General features: G+C 43.5%; 2 protein-coding genes across 4 annotated transcripts in view; both read right to left on the reverse strand.

The window, feature by feature from the left end:
* LOC115203518 (activating signal cointegrator 1-like) overlaps positions 1-18,658 on the reverse strand; it is a 70,564-nt gene that overhangs the window by 19,505 nt on the left and 32,401 nt on the right. The window lies entirely within an intron of this gene.
* On the reverse strand, positions 15,665-17,067 carry LOC115203519 (uncharacterized). The gene is made up of 2 exons (XM_029768280.1): positions 16,695-17,067; positions 15,665-16,642 (listed from the first exon to the last, which is right to left on the reverse strand). Exons 1-2 carry the CDS (start codon positions 16,872-16,874, stop codon positions 15,911-15,913), a joined length of 912 nt encoding a protein of 303 aa, XP_029624140.1. The 5' UTR covers positions 16,875-17,067; the 3' UTR covers positions 15,665-15,910.

Consider the following 18,658-nt stretch of genomic DNA (forward strand, 5'->3'; position numbering starts at 1 on the left):
GTTATTTAGCAGATGCTTTTCTCCAAGGCAACTTACAGTCATGCATGCATACATTTGTACATATGGGTGGCCCCAGCGGGAATCCAACTCAAGACCATTGGCATGGTAAGTGCCATGCTCTACCGACTGAGATAGTATATGCATGCATATCCATATAATTAAAAAAGAAGTGGGTGACTACAGACTACAAGCAAAAGGATTACTTGAATAAATTCTTCCCATTAGCAAAACAGTGAAGCTAATAACATAACGTTGAAGCTAAACACCTGCAGTGAGGCTAGCTGACATCATGCCAGTCTCTCTCCATAGATCTATGAAGTCATTTGTAACAGATGTAGCTTACTACCTGGGCCCAACTTTGCTCACAGTTACGCATTAATCAGTTTACTTAGTCGTTGCTTTAGCTCTTGTCACGGCATTCTTTTCATTGGCCTTAGCTGTGGCGAGCTAAACAACAGGAACTACTTAGCGAAAGCTGCCTGCAGGTGGAACTGGTTTGAAATAGAGCCACAACGTCTTTGACATCTCCCTCCCTCATCGCTGACTCAGTGGAGAACCCCTCTGGGTTCTCACATTTTGTTCTGACAAGTCAAGACGAAGGAGATTATTTTCAGATGCACAGGCTGGTGAGCTGTACATCTCTGCAATGTGAACTGTCAAAATGGAGGGAAAAGATGTGATATTTCCCAGTGATTACGGTCTCGATCGGCGGCTATATCTCTGGTGTGAAAAACTGTGTGGGATACTAAACTGGGACATGAGATCTGTTGGAAGACACACAACCCAGTCGAGATTCAGAGGAAAGCTTTGCTGGTTCCAGTTAATTAGCGATAGGGAATGCCAGAAACATTGGCCTAATTGCTGGGGGCTTATAATAATAATTAGGTGCTTATATTTGTCCTATTTCACACATGTACATATACAGGCAGGTGTGAAATGGAAATGTGTTTTTGTGCATATCCCAACTCCCCCCGAGACACCCTTGGAGAGTGGGGTCACGGCCAGGGTCTGCCAATATCAACGGCGACCCTGGTGCTCGAGGATTCGAACTAGCAACCTTTCGGTTACTGGCCCAACGCTCTAACTGCTAGGCTACCTGCCGCCCTTACAAATGGAATTCCAAACCTATCCAAGAGCTTGGACAGATCAGCACATCTCCTAGACTACCAGAGAGAGTTATGGCTAGTGGCTGGGCATGTGCTCACAGTGAGAGTGGGCAAAGTGCAGCAGTGCTAGCAAGCATGATGCATAGAGACAACATAAGCCCTTGAGGTAAACACAGATGGACAGGCAAAGCCTATGCCTTCAACAAAAACCCAGAACAAGTTGTTTACCTCTTCAAGGTAGTTTGAACCCTTGAACTGTTTTTAAGTACTAGTCTTGAGAAAGTATGCGCTTTCTTCAATTACTGGTCCTCCATTTGCAGGTCTCATGGGTTGTAGGAAAAAGTGAAGAACGGTGCTGAAGTGAACACATTGACCTCAAGCATAACAGCATGTAGCGCTTTAGCTTTATTGAGGAGAATCGCTCGTGTTTGAACCGTCTTTATTAGCATATCACCATCTTTTCAGCTTCCCTCGCCACAAACCGCTGCTCGCTGCGGTGCCTCATTAGCATTGAAAATAACACCTTGAGCAGAAACAGCAATGAGGAAATGGGACAGAATTTTAAAAATTACGTAAGAATTAAGGCGGGGGTGCGATAGAGTGCAGCGACAGGAAGGTTGAGTGATAGCAAGAAGGGAACACATGCCTCTTCTGCATTAACCAGTAAATTGGCATTCTCAGAGGATGTCCCCTGATCAAATGAGAGGAGGTGTGCAAAGTGCACTGGGGGAGTCACATGTCAGCCGCATGGAGATTAGGCAGCTAAGTGCACATTACAGCAGGGTAATGGAGTCGGTGAAACACTAATGAAACACTATGGAGGAGGAGGAGGATGGGGGGGGAGGGAGCTCGCGAGACGAAAGCTTCAGCTTAACAGGGGCTGACCTCACGGTCAGGACTGCCCCTGGCCTCCAGGTGTTTGTGTTTAAAGGCCAGGGAATTAAGCTAATGGCTAATAACAGCCAGCTAGGCTAGCCTCTCAAAATGGCCTCTTCACTTGTACCATCATTGACCTTGTTCAAAGAGGTGCCAATTTTCAATTGCTGTGGAGATTATATGAACAAAAAAATTGTATTTTGACATAATTGTGGCCTCGGTGCTGCTATTTACCATAGCTTTGTTTCTTTAGCTAATCAGTGGGAGACGGGTCATCACAGAGCCAATATGTGGTTTATTCATTTCAAAAGGGCCTCTAAGACGACTCAGCTTGAGCAAAAAACACCAGCCAGAAAACAGTTACTCGTCCTGTAAATGCCAGCAAATGTCAGACATTTTTCTCGGGTGCGCACATTAATATAATTGAGGTTGACACATTATGAGACAGGAGTCCTCCGAGTCAGTCTGGGAGATTATGCTGATGGAAAGCTGGTCTGGAGTTTGGAGCGTCTGCCTGTGCAAGCTAAATGTGGATGGGCCTGGCGGTGTGGGGGAGTGTGGGATTGACTCCTCGTACGCTTCAGTACCATGGCTGCTCTCCTCTCCTCTCTTGGGGGGCAAACACAAGGGGCCCTGTAGTGGGCTAATGCAATATTCATGGTGGGCATGGGAGAGCAGAACACTGCCGAGTACTGAGGAGACCTTCCAACCGCTATCAGGGAGCAGCTGCTTCTCTCCGAATGTGGCCTCTGTTCTCCACCATAGCATTCTCTCTCTCTCGTAAATTTTTTATCACAGCTTAAAAAGGCTGTCTTGGCAGAGGCTGGTGGCAGTGAGTCAAGGGCCCTTGCCTCTGGTAACAAAGTAGGAAACAGTCTACATTTTAAGAGAGACCAAGCTAAACATACAGACGGGAGATGGGGAAAACACACAGCAGAGAAAGACCAATATCACTATCGACTCGCCATGGTCATTACCTCTTCATTGGAATTTCAACTCTTTCATCTCACACTTTTCATTGCAACTGTCGGAGGAAATTATGATCAAATTTAGATAAAGATTTAGATTTTTTTGCTGCGGGTTATTTTTCAGAACCAAAGCTGCTGGCCCTTGCCCACATCCATAGGAAAACCCATATAGAGCCCTGTGGAGAGGAGGTAGAAAATACGTCACTCACAGGAATAGAGTGTCATAACGGTGTGGTATGGTGTCGTAAGGGATGTCTTTACCATGCCCTCCAGGGCTAGGGGTTCAACCATGTGGTCGAGGGGGAAGGGTTTGTCAGCGAGGTGGTGGCGGCAGAACTCTGGTTCTCTCTGCATTATTTATGTTCGGTCCTCAGGTGGTCCGTCCCACTGTTATAATGAGGACTGGAGTCATGGTATGTTTGGAGTCACTGCTGGATCACTGCTCAACCACACAGGGCATACACAGCTCACTGTTTGCATAGTCTTCTCTTGGACTGTAAAAAAACCAGCCCGTTATACATGGACTGTGCGGTCTCCATGACAACAATAGCTATTGCGTTGGTCTTCTCAAAATGGAGAAGAGGCTTTAAGTGAGTGAGAATCACAAGTAGCCACATGTTTTTTTGTATTCAGGACAGGCAGGTTGGAGACAGAAAGCTGATGAAGGACTTGAGTAATGTTGATCCTTCTGCCAGATGTGGTGAATGAGCATGTTGGGTAAACAGTTTACTGAAGTCTGGATTTTGATGCTTTGGCTACACAGTGGGGCCAACACAGTCCGCTGTAAATAACACAACATGCAGTTTGTACATGAACATTTCCACACTACGCGTGAATCAAAACAACTCTATAAATAATACATACATGAATTGAATTGCTTTAAAAAAAAGGTGGGTGCATGAAATAGTAGGGATAAGTATTGTAAGCTCACAATACATACCACGACAGAAAATATATTACGATACGGCAATCACGGTTCCAAGTGGATCATGTCACACAACCCTTTTCACAGTCCTTTTACTAGTAACAACACAATTCTTCACAATCAGACAGAATCTGTAAACAAATGACGCCAATCGCTGCCCACTCAATGTCAACGACTGTGACCAGTCAGATCGAAAGTGTCCATAATAACATCCCCACCCCGCATTGCTACTTGAACTAGGCAAATAAACCAGCGATTGATCCTTGATTTCTGACCTGACAAATGAACAAAAACAAGGCAGCAGTCTAAGTGAAATGAATTGTAGCAGGGCCAGCGCTAACTCCCCACACCAGGGTAATCTCTTCCTAATCAAGGATATTAATCACACCGCCTACACAGCACAGCGTTGAGCCCGATCAATACTACAGAAGGGTTTAGCAGATGGAGAGAGAAGTGGATGTACTGCAAAGGAGCCTTGGACACTGGTTCTGTTCTGTTTGAGTAGTACTATCGTTGGTATTGTTAGGGTAGTATCGTCATGGGTTCTGTGAGACTAGTACCGTCACGGGTTCTGTTAGACTAGTACCGTCACCGGTTCTGTTAGACTAGTACCGTCACCGGTTCTGTTAGACTAGTACCGTCACCGGTTCTGTTAGAGTAGTACTATCATGGGTTCTGTTAGTGGTACTATCATGGGTTCTGTTAGTAGTACTATCATGGGTTCTGTTAGTAGTACTGTCATTGGTTACGTAAGTAGTACTATCGTTGGTTCTGTTGGAGTAATACGGTTATTGGTTACGTAAGTAGTACCATCATGGGTTCTGTTAGGGTAGTATTATCATTGGTATTGTTAGAGTAGTACCATCATTGGTTCTGTTAGTGGTATTATCATTGGTTCTGTTAGTAGTACCATCATTGGCTCTGTTAGTAGTACCATCATTGGCTCTGTTAGTAGTACCATCATTGGCTCTGTTAGTAGTACCATCATTGGCTCTGTTAGTAGTACCATCATTGGCTCTGTTAGTAGTACCATCATTGGCTCTGTTAGTAGTACCATCATTGGCTCTGTTAGTAGTACCATCATTGGTTCTGTTAGTTGTACCATCATTGGCTCTGTTAGTAGTACCATCATTGGCTCTGTTAGTAGTACCATCATTGGCTCTGTTAGTAGTACCATCATTGGCTCTGTTAGTACTACTAACAGAACCGGTGATGGTACTACTAACAGAACCAATGATGGTACTACTAACAGAACCAATGATAATACCACTAACATAACCAATGATAATACTACCCTAACAGAACCCATGATGGTACTACTTACGTAACCAATAACCGTATTACTCCAACAGAACCAACGATAGTACTACTTACTCAACCAATGACAGTACTACTAACAGAACCGGTGATGGTACTACTATCATTGGTTAGGTAAGTAGTACTATCACGGGTTCTGTTTGGGTAGTACTATCACAGATTCTGTTAGTAGTACTATCACAGGTTCTGTTAGTAGTACTATCATTGGTATAGTTAGGGTAGTACTATCATTGGTATTGTTAGGGTAGTACTATCATTGGTTCTGTTAGTGGTACTATCATGGGTTCTGTTAGTGGTACTATCACGGGTTCTGTTAGTAGTACTATCATGGGTTCTGTTAGTAGTACTGTCATTGGTTACATAAGTAGTACTATCGTTGGTTCTGTTGGAGTAATACGGTCATTGGTTGTGTAAGTAGTACTATCATTGGTATTGTTAGAGTAGTACCATCATTGGTTCTGTTAGTGGTACCATCATTGGTTCTGTTAGTGGTACCATCATTGGTTCTGTTAGTGGTACCATCATTGGTTCTGTTCGAATAGTACCTTCATTGGTTCTGTTAGAATAGTACCGTCATTGGTTCTATGGTTCTGTAAGTAGTACCGTCATTGGTTCTATAAGTAGTACCGTCATTGGTTCTATAAGTAGTACCGTCATTGGTTCTATAAGTAGTACCGTCATTGGTTCTATAAGTAGTACCGTCATTGGTTCTATAAGTAGTCCCGTCATTGGTTCTATAAGTAGGACCGACATTGGTTCTATAAGTAGTACCGTCATTGGTTCTGTTAGCAGTACCGTCATTGGCTCTGTTAGTAGTACCATCATTGGCTCTGTTAGTAGTACCATCATTGGTTCTGTTAGTTGTACCATCATTGGCTCTGTTAGTAGTACCATCATTGGTTCTGTTAGTTGTACCATCATTGGCTCTGTTAGTAGTACCATCATTGGCTCTGTTAGTAGTACCATCATTGGCTCTGTTAGAGTAGTACTATCATTGGCTCGGTTAGTAGTACCATCATTGGCTCTGTTAGTAGTACCATCATTGGCTCTGTTAGTAGTACCATCATTGGCTCTGTTAGAGTAGTACCATCATTGGCTCTGTTAGAGTAGTACTATCATTGGCTCGGTTAGTAGTACCATCATTGGCTCTGTTAGAGTAGTACTATCATTGGCTCGGTTAGTAGTACCATCATTGGCTCGGTTAGTAGTACCATCATTGGCTCTGTTAGTAGTACCATCATTGGCTCTGTTAGTAGTACCATCATTGGCTCTGTTAGAGTAGTACTATCATTGGCTCGGTTAGTAGTACCATCATTGGCTCTGTTAGTAGTACCATCATTGGCTCTGTTAGAGTAGTACCATCATTGGCTCTGTTAGAGTAGTACTATCATTGGCTCTGTTAGTAGTACTATCATTGGCTCGGTTAGTAGTACCATCATTGGCTCTGTTAGTAGTACCATCATTGGCTCTGTTAGAGTAGTACTATCATTGGCTCGGTTAGTAGTACCATCATTGGCTCGGTTAGTAGTACCATCATTGGCTCTGTTAGAGTAGTACCGTCATTGGCTCTGTTAGAGTTGTACCATCATTGGCTCGGTTAGTAGTACCATCATTGGCTCTGTTAGAGTAGTACTATCATTGGCTCGGTGAGTAGTACCATCATTGGCTCTGTTAGTAGTACCATCATTGGCTCTGTTAGAGTAGTACTATCATTGGCTCTGTTAGAGTAGTACTATCATTGGCTCTGTTAGAGTAGTACCATCATTGGCTCTGTTAGTAGTACCATCATTGGTTCTGTTAGTAGTACCATCATTGGTTCTGTTAGTAGTACTATCATTGGCTCTGTTAGAGTAGTACTATCATTGGCTCGGTTAGTAGTACCATCATTGGTTCTGTTAGTAGTACCATCATTGGCTCTGTTAGAGTAGTACCGTCATTGGCTCTGTTAGAGTAGTACCATCATTGGCTCTGTTAGTAGTACCATCATTGGCTCTGTTAGTAGTACCATCATTGGCTCTGTTAGAGTAGTACTATCATTGGCTCTGTTAGTAGTACCATCATTGGCTCTGTTAGTAGTACCATCATTGGCTCTGTTAGAGTAGTACTATCATTGGCTCTGTTAGTAGTACCATCATTGGCTCTGTTAGTAGTACCATCATTGGCTCTGTTAGAGTAGTACTATCATTGGCTCTGTTAGTAGTACCATCATTGGCTCTGTTAGAGTAGTACTATCATTGGCTCTGTTAGTAGTACCATCATTGGCTCTGTTAGTAGTACCATCATTGGCTCTGTTAGAGTAGTACTATCATTGGCTCTGTTAGTAGTACCATCATTGGCTCTGTTAGTAGTACCATCATTGGCTCTGTTAGTAGTACCATCATTGGCTCTGTTAGTAGTACCATCATTGGCTCTGTTAGTAGTACCATCATTGGCTCGGTTAGTAGTACCATCATTGGCTCTGTTAGTAGTACCATCATTGGCTCTGTTAGTAGTACCATCATTGGCTCTGTTAGTAGTACCATCATTGGCTCTGTTAGAGTAGTACTATCATTGGCTCTGTTAGAGTAGTACTATCATTGGCTCGGTTAGTAGTACCATCATTGGCTCTGTTAGTAGTACCATCATTGGCTCTGTTAGAGTAGTACCATCATTGGCTCTGTTAGAGTAGTACTATCATTGGCTCGGTTAGTAGTACCATCATTGGCTCGGTTAGTAGTACCATCATTGGCTCGGTTAGTAGTACCATCATTGGCTCTGTTAGTAGTACCATCATTGGCTCTGTTAGTAGTACCATCATTGGCTCTGTTAGAGTAGTACTATCATTGGCTCGGTTAGTAGTACCATCATTGGCTCTGTTAGTAGTACCATCATTGGCTCTGTTAGAGTAGTACCATCATTGGCTCTGTTAGAGTAGTACTATCATTGGCTCTGTTAGAGTAGTACTATCATTGGCTCGGTTAGTAGTACCATCATTGGCTCTGTTAGTAGTACCATCATTGGCTCTGTTAGAGTAGTACTATCATTGGCTCGGTTAGTAGTACCATCATTGGCTCGGTTAGTAGTACCGTCATTGGCTCTGTTAGAGTAGTACCGTCATTGGCTCTGTTAGAGTTGTACCATCATTGGCTCGGTTAGTAGTACCATCATTGGCTCTGTTAGTAGTACCATCATTGGTTCTGTTAGTAGTACCATCATTGGTTCTGTTAGTAGTACCATCATTGGCTCTGTTAGAGTAGTACTATCATTGGCTCGGTTAGTAGTACCATCATTGGTTCTGTTAGTAGTACCATCATTGGCTCTGTTAGAGTAGTACCGTCATTGGCTCTGTTAGAGTAGTACTATCATTGGCTCTGTTAGTAGTACCATCATTGGCTCTGTTAGTAGTACCATCATTGGTTCTGTTAGTAGTACCATCATTGGCTCTGTTAGAGTAGTACTATCATTGGCTCTGTTAGTAGTACCATCATTGGCTCTGTTAGTAGTACCATCATTGGCTCTGTTAGTAGTACCATCATTGGCTCTGTTAGAGTAGTACTATCATTGGCTCTGTTAGTAGTACCATCATTGGCTCTGTTAGTAGTACCATCATTGGCTCTGTTAGAGTAGTACTATCATTGGCTCTGTTAGTAGTACCATCATTGGCTCTGTTAGAGTAGTACTATCATTGGCTCTGTTAGTAGTACCATCATTGGCTCTGTTAGTAGTACCATCATTGGCTCTGTTAGTAGTACCATCATTGGCTCTGTTAGAGTAGTACCATCATTGGCTCTGTTAGTAGTACCATCATTGGCTCTGTTAGTAGTACCATCATTGGCTCTGTTAGTAGTACCATCATTGGCTCTGTTAGTAGTACCATCATTGGCTCTGTTAGTAGTACCATCATTGGCTCTGTTAGAGTAGTACTATCATTGGCTCTGTTAGAGTAGTACTATCATTGGCTCTGTTAGAGTAGTACTATCATTGGCTCGGTTAGTAGTACCATCATTGGCTCTGTTAGTAGTACCATCATTGGCTCTGTTAGAGTAGTACCATCATTGGCTCTGTTAGAGTAGTACTATCATTGGCTCGGTTAGTAGTACCATCATTGGCTCGGTTAGTAGTACCATCATTGGCTCGGTTAGTAGTACCATCATTGGCTCTGTTAGTAGTACCATCATTGGCTCTGTTAGTAGTACCATCATTGGCTCTGTTAGAGTAGTACTATCATTGGCTCGGTTAGTAGTACCATCATTGGCTCTGTTAGTAGTACCATCATTGGCTCTGTTAGAGTAGTACCATCATTGGCTCTGTTAGAGTAGTACTATCATTGGCTCTGTTAGAGTAGTACTATCATTGGCTCGGTTAGTAGTACCATCATTGGCTCGGTTAGTAGTACCATCATTGGCTCTGTTAGAGTAGTACCGTCATTGGCTCTGTTAGAGTTGTACCATCATTGGCTCGGTTAGTAGTACCATCATTGGCTCTGTTAGAGTAGTACTATCATTGGCTCTGTTAGTAGTACCATCATTGGCTCTGTTAGTAGTACCATCATTGGCTCTGTTAGAGTAGTACTATCATTGGCTCTGTTAGAGTAGTACTATCATTGGCTCTGTTAGAGTAGTACCATCATTGGCTCTGTTAGTAGTACCATCATTGGTTCTGTTAGTAGTACCATCATTGGTTCTGTTAGTAGTACTATCATTGGCTCTGTTAGAGTAGTACTATCATTGGCTCGGTTAGTAGTACCATCATTGGTTCTGTTAGTAGTACCATCATTGGCTCTGTTAGAGTAGTACCGTCATTGGCTCTGTTAGAGTAGTACTATCATTGGCTCTGTTAGTAGTACCATCATTGGCTCTGTTAGTAGTACCATCATTGGCTCTGTTAGAGTAGTACTATCATTGGCTCTGTTAGTAGTACCATCATTGGCTCTGTTAGTAGTACCATCATTGGCTCTGTTAGAGTAGTACTATCATTGGCTCTGTTAGTAGTACCATCATTGGCTCTGTTAGTAGTACCATCATTGGCTCTGTTAGTAGTACCATCATTGGCTCTGTTAGAGTAGTACCATCATTGGCTCTGTTAGTAGTACCATCATTGGCTCTGTTAGTAGTACCATCATTGGCTCTGTTAGTAGTACCATCATTGGCTCTGTTAGTAGTACCATCATTGGCTCTGTTAGTAGTACCATCATTGGCTCTGTTAGAGTAGTACTATCATTGGCTCTGTTAGAGTAGTACTATCATTGGCTCTGTTAGTAGTACCATCATTGGCTCTGTTAGAGTAGTACTATCATTGGCTCTGTTAGAGTAGTACTATCATTGGCTCTGTTAGTAGTACCATCATTGGCTCTGTTAGTAGTACCATCATTGGCTCTGTTAGAGTAGTACCATCATTGGCTCTGTTAGTAGTACCATCATTGGCTCTGTTAGAGTAGTACTATCATTGGCTCTGTTAGAGTAGTACTATCATTGGCTCTGTTAGTAGTACCATCATTGGCTCTGTTAGAGTAGTACCATCATTGGCTCTGTTAGTAGTACCATCATTGGCTCTGTTAGTAGTACCATCATTGGCTCTGTTAGAGTAGTACTATCATTGGCTCTGTTAGTAGTACCATCATTGGTTCTGTTAGTAGTACCATCATTGGCTCTGTTAGTAGTACCATCATTGGCTCTGTTAGTAGTACCATCATTGGCTCTGTTAGAGTAGTACCATCATTGGCTCTGTTAGAGTAGTACCATCATTGGCTCTGTTAGTAGTACCATCATTGGCTCTGTTAGAGTAGTACCATCATTGGCTCTGTTAGAGTAGTACTATCATTGGCTCTGTTAGAGTAGTACTATCATTGGCTCTGTTAGTAGTACCATCATTGGCTCTGTTAGAGTAGTACTATCATTGGCTCTGTTAGAGTAGTACTATCATTGGCTCTGTTAGAGTAGTACTATCATTGGCTCTATTATAGTAGTACTATCTTTGATTCTGTTAGAATAGTACTATCATTGAGTCCCATTGTTAAGAGCTCTCTCTGCCTGTTATATGAGGGAGAGGGGGAAACTGAAAATAAAGTCTGGGAGAGAATGTCGGTCGAGAATGTAGAGAAAGCGATGGGGTTATTATTTTGGGACTGTGGAAGCAACCTTGAAGACTGGGTCTGCCAGAGTAGTACTATGAATCCAGACCACTGCTGAGAGCTCACTCTCTGCCTGCCATGCAGTTACAGCCTGGCCTCTATATGAGCTGCTCTGCTCCACTCTCCTCTACCTATTAACCGGCTGACAGATCAGTAATAAACACAGCCTGTCACCTTACAGCCCTACCTCCCATTTACTGGAGAGCACATAAACCCTCCTCTCCTTCTCTTTCTCCCTCCCTCCCCCTCTCTCTTTTTTCCCTTCCCTTCATCCACAAAGCTCAATGGAGCTAAAACGTGATTTTGTCCCCAGTCCTTCGCCTCCAGAGCAGTAAATTCCCCTCCGCAGCCAGATAGTCCTGGAAAAATCATGAATATTAAATGGTTCCATGAATAAATAAATAACCAAAAGAAGAGGACTTTCTTCTCTCGCTAACCTCTTCAGTCTCCCGGCGGAGGAGTAAAAAGAGGTAAAAAATGCAAGGACCACCTTGGGAGAAAAAGCTGGACGCTGGTTAAGCTAATTGTCTTTCTCTGTTTCAATCCCATGGCACTGTGTTTTCAACGTGGTAAAACAAAGAGCTAACCGCGAGGTAGGATGGTTACTGGAGCAAACCCCCCCCCCCACTTCACTTCAGTGGGATTAACAAACCACTTCCATATGTATGTGTAACCTGGGGGGTGGCAGCCATACATATTGCAGTGCTTGTCAATGTATTCACCAACATGGATGCAAATGGCATTGTGACAAGACAGCTGGAAGGGTCTCTTTGTGTACACGGCAGTAAACGCAGGGCAAACAAGGAAGCGTACTCTCAGAGACAGTTGTCTGTGGTACTCACTCACACCTCGCTGACACAATGTACAAATAAACAGGTTCATTTTTCTTCCCCGGGCATGTAAAGTATCCAAACGCATTTCATCGCAAACGCAAGTGTTGTGAGATATCTGATGTAGCTACTTATATGATGTGTGTGTGTGTGTGTGTGTGTGTGTGTGTGTGTGTGTGTGTGTGTGTTTGAAAGAAAGAGAGGGAGAGAGAGACAAAGAGCGAAGAGAGAGAATAGACCAGATTTTCACCTCACATGTCATCCGAAGCACATAAAGCTAAGTGAATAGTGTCCTAATGAAACCAAGTGAAACGGAGAGGTGTTCAGGATGACTGGGTCACACTCTTTAAGGAGATCAGTTAGACACTAAAGGCTGGTAACTGGAGAGACTGGAACATGTGCCGTAGCCAGCAAGCAGATGAAGGGTCTGGATCAGCACTCCGCAGTATCTCACGAGAGAGTGAGACAGAGGGAGAGAAAGAGGGGAGAAATAGAGAAAGAGAAATAGAGAGAGAAAGAGGGGAGGGAGAGAGGAGGAAAGAGAGCGAGAGAAAGAATGACAGAGAGACAGAGTGGGGGGGGGGGGACACATGTCAGGTTGTTTGATAGCTCTGAACAGCCGGGGTGACCTTCAGCGACCTTCAGCGCTGACAGAAGTGGTTGGCCGGGGTCGTTACAGTGTGTGGATGAATGGGTACAATCAGAGGAAAGTCCCCAGTTTGTAAACATACACACAGACACACGCAAACACACATTGATCTATGCACACACACACACATGCAATCATCAACACCACAATGGGCTCTGTCCAGTGTATATTACATTGAACATCCATCCACACCACAATGGGGTCTGTCCAGTGTATATTACATTGAACATCCATCCACACCACAATGGGGTCTGTCCAGTGTATATTACATTGAACATCCATCCACACCACAATGGGCTCTGTCCAGTGTATATTACATTGAACATCCATCCACACCACAATGGGCTCTGTCCAGTGTATATTACATTGAATACCAGTCTAATGACCAGTCTAATGACCAGTCTCTCCATAATGACCAGTCTAATGACCAGTCTCTCCATAATGACCAGTCTAATAACCAGCCTCTCCCTTAATACCAGTCTAATGACCAGTCTCTCCATAATGACCAGTCTAATGACCAGCCTCTCCCTTAATACCAGTCTAATGACCAGTCTCTCCATAATGACCAGTCTAATGACCAACCTCTCCCTTAATACCAGTCTAATGACCAGTCTAATGACCAGTCTCTCCATAAGGACCAGTCTAATGACCAGTCTAATGACCAGTCTCTCCATAAGGACCAGTCTAATGACCAGTCTCTCCATAATGACCAGTCTAATAACCAGCCTCTCCCTTAATACCAGTCTAATGACCAGTCTCTCCATAATGACCAGTCTAATGACCAGTCTCTCCATAATGACCAGTCTAATGACCAGCCTCTCCCTTAATACCAGTCTAATGACCAGTCTAATGACCAGTCTCTCCATAATGACCAGTCTAATGACCAGTCTCTCCATAATGACCAGTCTAATGACCAGTCTCTCCATAATGACCAGTCTAATGACCAGTCTCTCCATAATGACCAGTCTAATGATCAGTCTAATGACCAGCCTCTCCCTTAATACCAGTCTAATGACCAGTCTAATGACCAGTCTCTCCATAATGACCAGTCTAATGATCAGTCTCTCCATAATGACCAGTCTAATGACCAGTCTCTCCATAATGACCAGTCTAATGATCAGTCTCTCCATAATGACCAGTCTAATGACCAGTCTAATAACCAGCCTCTCCCTTAATACCAGTCTAATGACCAGTCTCTCCATAATGACCAGTCTAATGATCAGTTTCTCCATAATGACCAGTCTAATGACCAGTCTCTCCATAATGACCAGTCTAATGACCAGTCTCTCCATAATGACCAGTCTAATGATCAGTCTCTCCATAAGGACCAGTCTAATGACCAGTCTAATAACCAGCCTCTCCCTTAACACCAGTCTAATGACCAGTCTCTCCATAAGGACCAGTCTCTCCATAAGGACCAGTCTAATGACCAGTCTCTCCATAATGACCAGTCTCTCCATAAGGACCAGTCTAATGACCAGTCTCTCCATAATGAACAGTCTAATGACCAGTCTCTCCATAATGACCAGTCTCTCCATAAGGACCAGTCTAATGACCAGTCTCTCCATAATGACCAGTCTAATGACCAGTCTAATGACCAGTCTCTCCATAATGACCAGTCTAATGGCCAGTCTAATGACCAGTCTCTCCATAATGACCAGTCTAATGACCGGTCTCTCCATAAGGACCAGTCTAATGACCAGTCTCTCCATAATGACCAGTCTAATGACCAGTCTCTCCATAAGGACCAGTCTAATGACCAGTCTCTCCATAATGACCAGTCTAATGACCAGTCTAATGACCAGTCTCTCCATAAGGACCAGTCTAATGACCAGTCTCTCCATAATGATCAGTCTCTCCATAATGATCAGTCTAATGACCAGTCTCTCCATAATGACCAGTCTAATGACCAGTCTCTCCATAATGACCAGTCTAATGACCAGTCTAATGACCAGTCTCTCCATAATGACCAGTCTAATGACCAGTCTAATGACCAGTCTAATGACCAGTCTCTCCATAATGACCAGTCTAATGACCAGTCTCTCCATAAGGACCAGTCTAATGACCAGTCTCTCCATAAGGACCAGTCTAATGACTAGTCTCTCCATAATGACCAGTCTAATGACCAGTCTCTCCATAATGACCAGTCTAATGACCAGTCTAATGACCAGTCTCTCCATAAGGACCAGTCTAATGACCAGTCTCTCCATAAGGACCAGTCTAATGACCAGTCTAATGACCAGTCTAATGACCAGTCTCTCCATAATGATCAGTCTCTCCATAATGACCAGTCTAATGACCAGTCTCTCCATAATGACGAGTCTAATGACCAGTCTCTCCATAATGACCAGTCTCTCCATAATGACCAGTCTAATGACCAGTCTAATGACCAGTCTCTCCATAAGGACCAGTCTCTCCATAAGGACCAGTCTAATGACCAGTCTCTCCATAATGACCAGTCTAATGACCAGTCTCTCCATAATGACCATTCTAATGACCAGTCTCTCCATAATGACCAGTCTCTCCCTAAAGACCAGTCTAATGACCAGTGTAATTTCCAGTCTCTCCCTAATGACCAGTCTAATGACCAGTCTCTCCATAATGACGAGTCTAATGACTAGTCTCTCCATAATGACCAGTCTCTCCATAATGACCAGTCTAATGACCAGTCTAATGACCAGTCTCTCCATAAGGACCAGTCTCTCCATAAGGACCAGTCTAATGACCAGTCTCTCCATAATGACCAGTCTAATGACCAGTCTCTCCATAATGACCAGTCTCTCCCTAAAGACCAGTCTAATGACCAGTGTAATTTCCAGTCTCTCCCTAATGACCAGTCTAATGACCAGTCTCTTTCCCTAACGACCAGTCTCTTTCCCTAACGACCAGTCTCTCCCTAATGACCACTCTAGTGACCAGTCTCTCCCTAATGACCACTCTAGTGACCAGTCTCTCCCTAATGACCACTCTAGTGACCAGTCTCTCCCTAATGACCACTCTAGTGACCAGTCTCTCCCTAATGACCACTCTAGTGACCAGTCTCTCCCTAATGACCACTCTAGTGACCAGTCTCTCCCTAATGACCACTCTAGTGACCAGTCTAGTGACCAGTCTAGTGACCCGTCTCTCCCTAATGACCACTCGTGACCAGTCTCTCCCTAATGACCACTCTAGTGACCAGTCTAGTGACCCGTCTCTCCCTAATGACCACTCTAGTGACCAGTCTCTCCCTAATGACCACTCTAGTGACCAGTCTCTCCCTAATGACCACTCTAGTGACCAGTCTAGTGACCAGTCTCTCCCTAATGACCACTCTAGTGACCAGTCTCTCCCTAATGACCACTCTCGTGACCAGTCTAGTGACCAGTCTCTCCCTAATGACCACTCTCGTGACCAGTCTAGTGACCAGTCTCTCCCTAATGACCACTCTAGTCACCAGTCTCTCCCTAATGACCACTCTAGTGACCAGTCTCTCCCTAATGACCACTCTAGTGACCAGTCTCTCCCTAATGACCACTCTAGTGACCAGTCTCTCCCTAATGACCACTCTAGTGACCAGTCTCTCCCTAATGACCACTCTAGTGACCAGTCTAGTGACCAGTCTCTCCCTAATGACCACTCTAGTGACCAGTCTAGTGACCAGTCTCTCCCTAATGACCACTCTAGTGACCAGTCTCTCCCTAATGACCACTCTCGTGACCAGTCTAGTGACCAGTCTCTCCCTAATGACCACTCTAGTGACCAGTCTCTCCCTAATGACCACTCTAGTGACCAGTCTCTCCCTAATGACCACTCTAGTGACCAGTCTCTCCCTAATGACCACTCTAGTGACCAGTCTCTCCCTAATGACCACTCTAGTGACCAGTCTAGTGACCAGTCTAGTGACCCGTCTCTCCCTAATGACCACTCGTGACCAGTCTCTCCCTAATGACCACTCTAGTGACCAGTCTAGTGACCCGTCTAATGACCCGTCTCTCTTGGTTCCTATATCCCATATTTACCACAACACCTCTCCTCTCTCCATGGGTACCAGCTATGAATGCAATACTGCTTGGTGGACAGGGGGTCATTATAAAGCTAAATAGTTTAGTCATAAAATAGTAGTCAACTAATAGTGAATAGTTTAATAGTAAATAGGTTGCTATACTAAATAGTTTAATAGTTTAATAGTCAATTGTTTAATAGAAAATAGTTTAATAGTAAATCATGTAATAGTGAATAGTTTAATAGTAAATCGTTTTCATTAGTAAATTGTTTAAAAGTAAATAGTTTAATAGTGAATAGATTACTAGTAAATAGTTTAATAGTAAATTATTTAAGTTTAATTGTAAATAGTTTTCTTTAGTAAATCGTTTAATAGGAAATTGTTTATTTGTAAATTGTTTCTAAATAAGTCAAAGTATACAACGACGTTCATAAACAGTTTACTAGCAGACCTTTAAGTAAGCAGACCTTCAAGTAAAGTGTCAACACTGGCTAATCCTTCCACCGCTCTGCTGCTCTGTCAGGTCTGAGGCAGCTAGCTGGACAAGAGAAGAGGTCCTTTCCTGTCTAACACAGTGGAGGGGTGAAGAACAGTCCCACTCGGCCTCCCTGAACGAGAGTGGCGGCAGTAGCCCCTTGACACTGTGTGTTAGGGAGGGAACCCAAGCGGGAGACAAGAAAGAAAGAGTGACACACACAGAGAGAGAGAAAGAAAGAGTGACACACACAGAGAGAGAGAAAGAAAGAGTGACATACAGAGAAAGAGAGAGAGAAAGAGAATTTACATTGAATTAAATTGAGAGAGGGAGAGAGAGAGAATTGAAATGTAATTAAATTGAATTGAGAGAGCGAGGGAGAAACACAGAAACAGAGAGTTTCACTGTGAATAGATACAGAATGTCCGCTTGGCTCCAGCAGCTAACCCTCTAAATACTAGGCCAGCTTCTAACAGCAGGTTCCCCCCCTTTGACTCACAGACACACACAGAACCCCCCCACCAGCGCTTGAGTGGGGTTCACAGGTGGTCTCCCTGGAGATGGTTCTGAGCCTTCAGAGGCTGCAGAGTAATAGAGGGTGAAATACTAGCTGGATATAAAAGGGGAGGAGATGACAGGTCCAATAGTGTGCTAGAAATTAACTGTCTGGGGACTAGAAGGATACCTTATAGGTTACACTCAATATAAAGGTAATAAGGCATTATTTAATTATTAAAGGGATAGTGCATCCAAAATATACATGTTACTGTTTAGAATGGATGCCTAGACTTAGTGGTCTATGGACTCAAAGTCAGGGATCTAAGATTTGGGTTAGTGCAGTTAGCTCACAGCTTAGCATTAGCATAACTCAGTGCAAATCAATGGGAGTGGTAGCCAGTTAGCAAATACAGAATTATGACTAAATGGTTTCCTCAGATGATATATCTACTGTTGTTTTTTATGAGCATAAGCACCTTAACCCACTGGGCTGTTGCTTGAGTTCACCCCTTCACAATACAACTGAAATCCTCCCCTTCTGATCAAGGGCAGTGCTAGTCATCTTGAAGGGCCGGAGACGGGAGAGGGGGACATAAACAACCCTTCATGTCTCAGGAGTTTGTGAAATATGAACAAAAGAGCTTGCAGGTACATCACTTTACAGTCCCAGCTACAGCGGGGGAATGTGCTCTGACCTATTAGAAATCACACCATACACTGACAACACTGACACTACAGTAGCTACAGTCTCCCACATCCCCTGGGCAACCTGACATCAACATCTTGTCTTTACAGATTGCTCTTTGAGAGACTTTGTGAGCGCATTAATTTTTAAAAAACTTTTGCAAATCATGTTCATTTTTGCACAAGACCTATGTTTGTTTGTGTGTATACAGTGTGTGTGTGTGTGTGTGTGTGTG

The sequence above is a fragment of the Salmo trutta genome, chromosome 12, assembly GCF_901001165.1.
Source record: "Salmo trutta chromosome 12, fSalTru1.1, whole genome shotgun sequence".
In the NCBI taxonomy this organism is placed as follows: Eukaryota; Metazoa; Chordata; class Actinopteri; order Salmoniformes; family Salmonidae; genus Salmo; species Salmo trutta.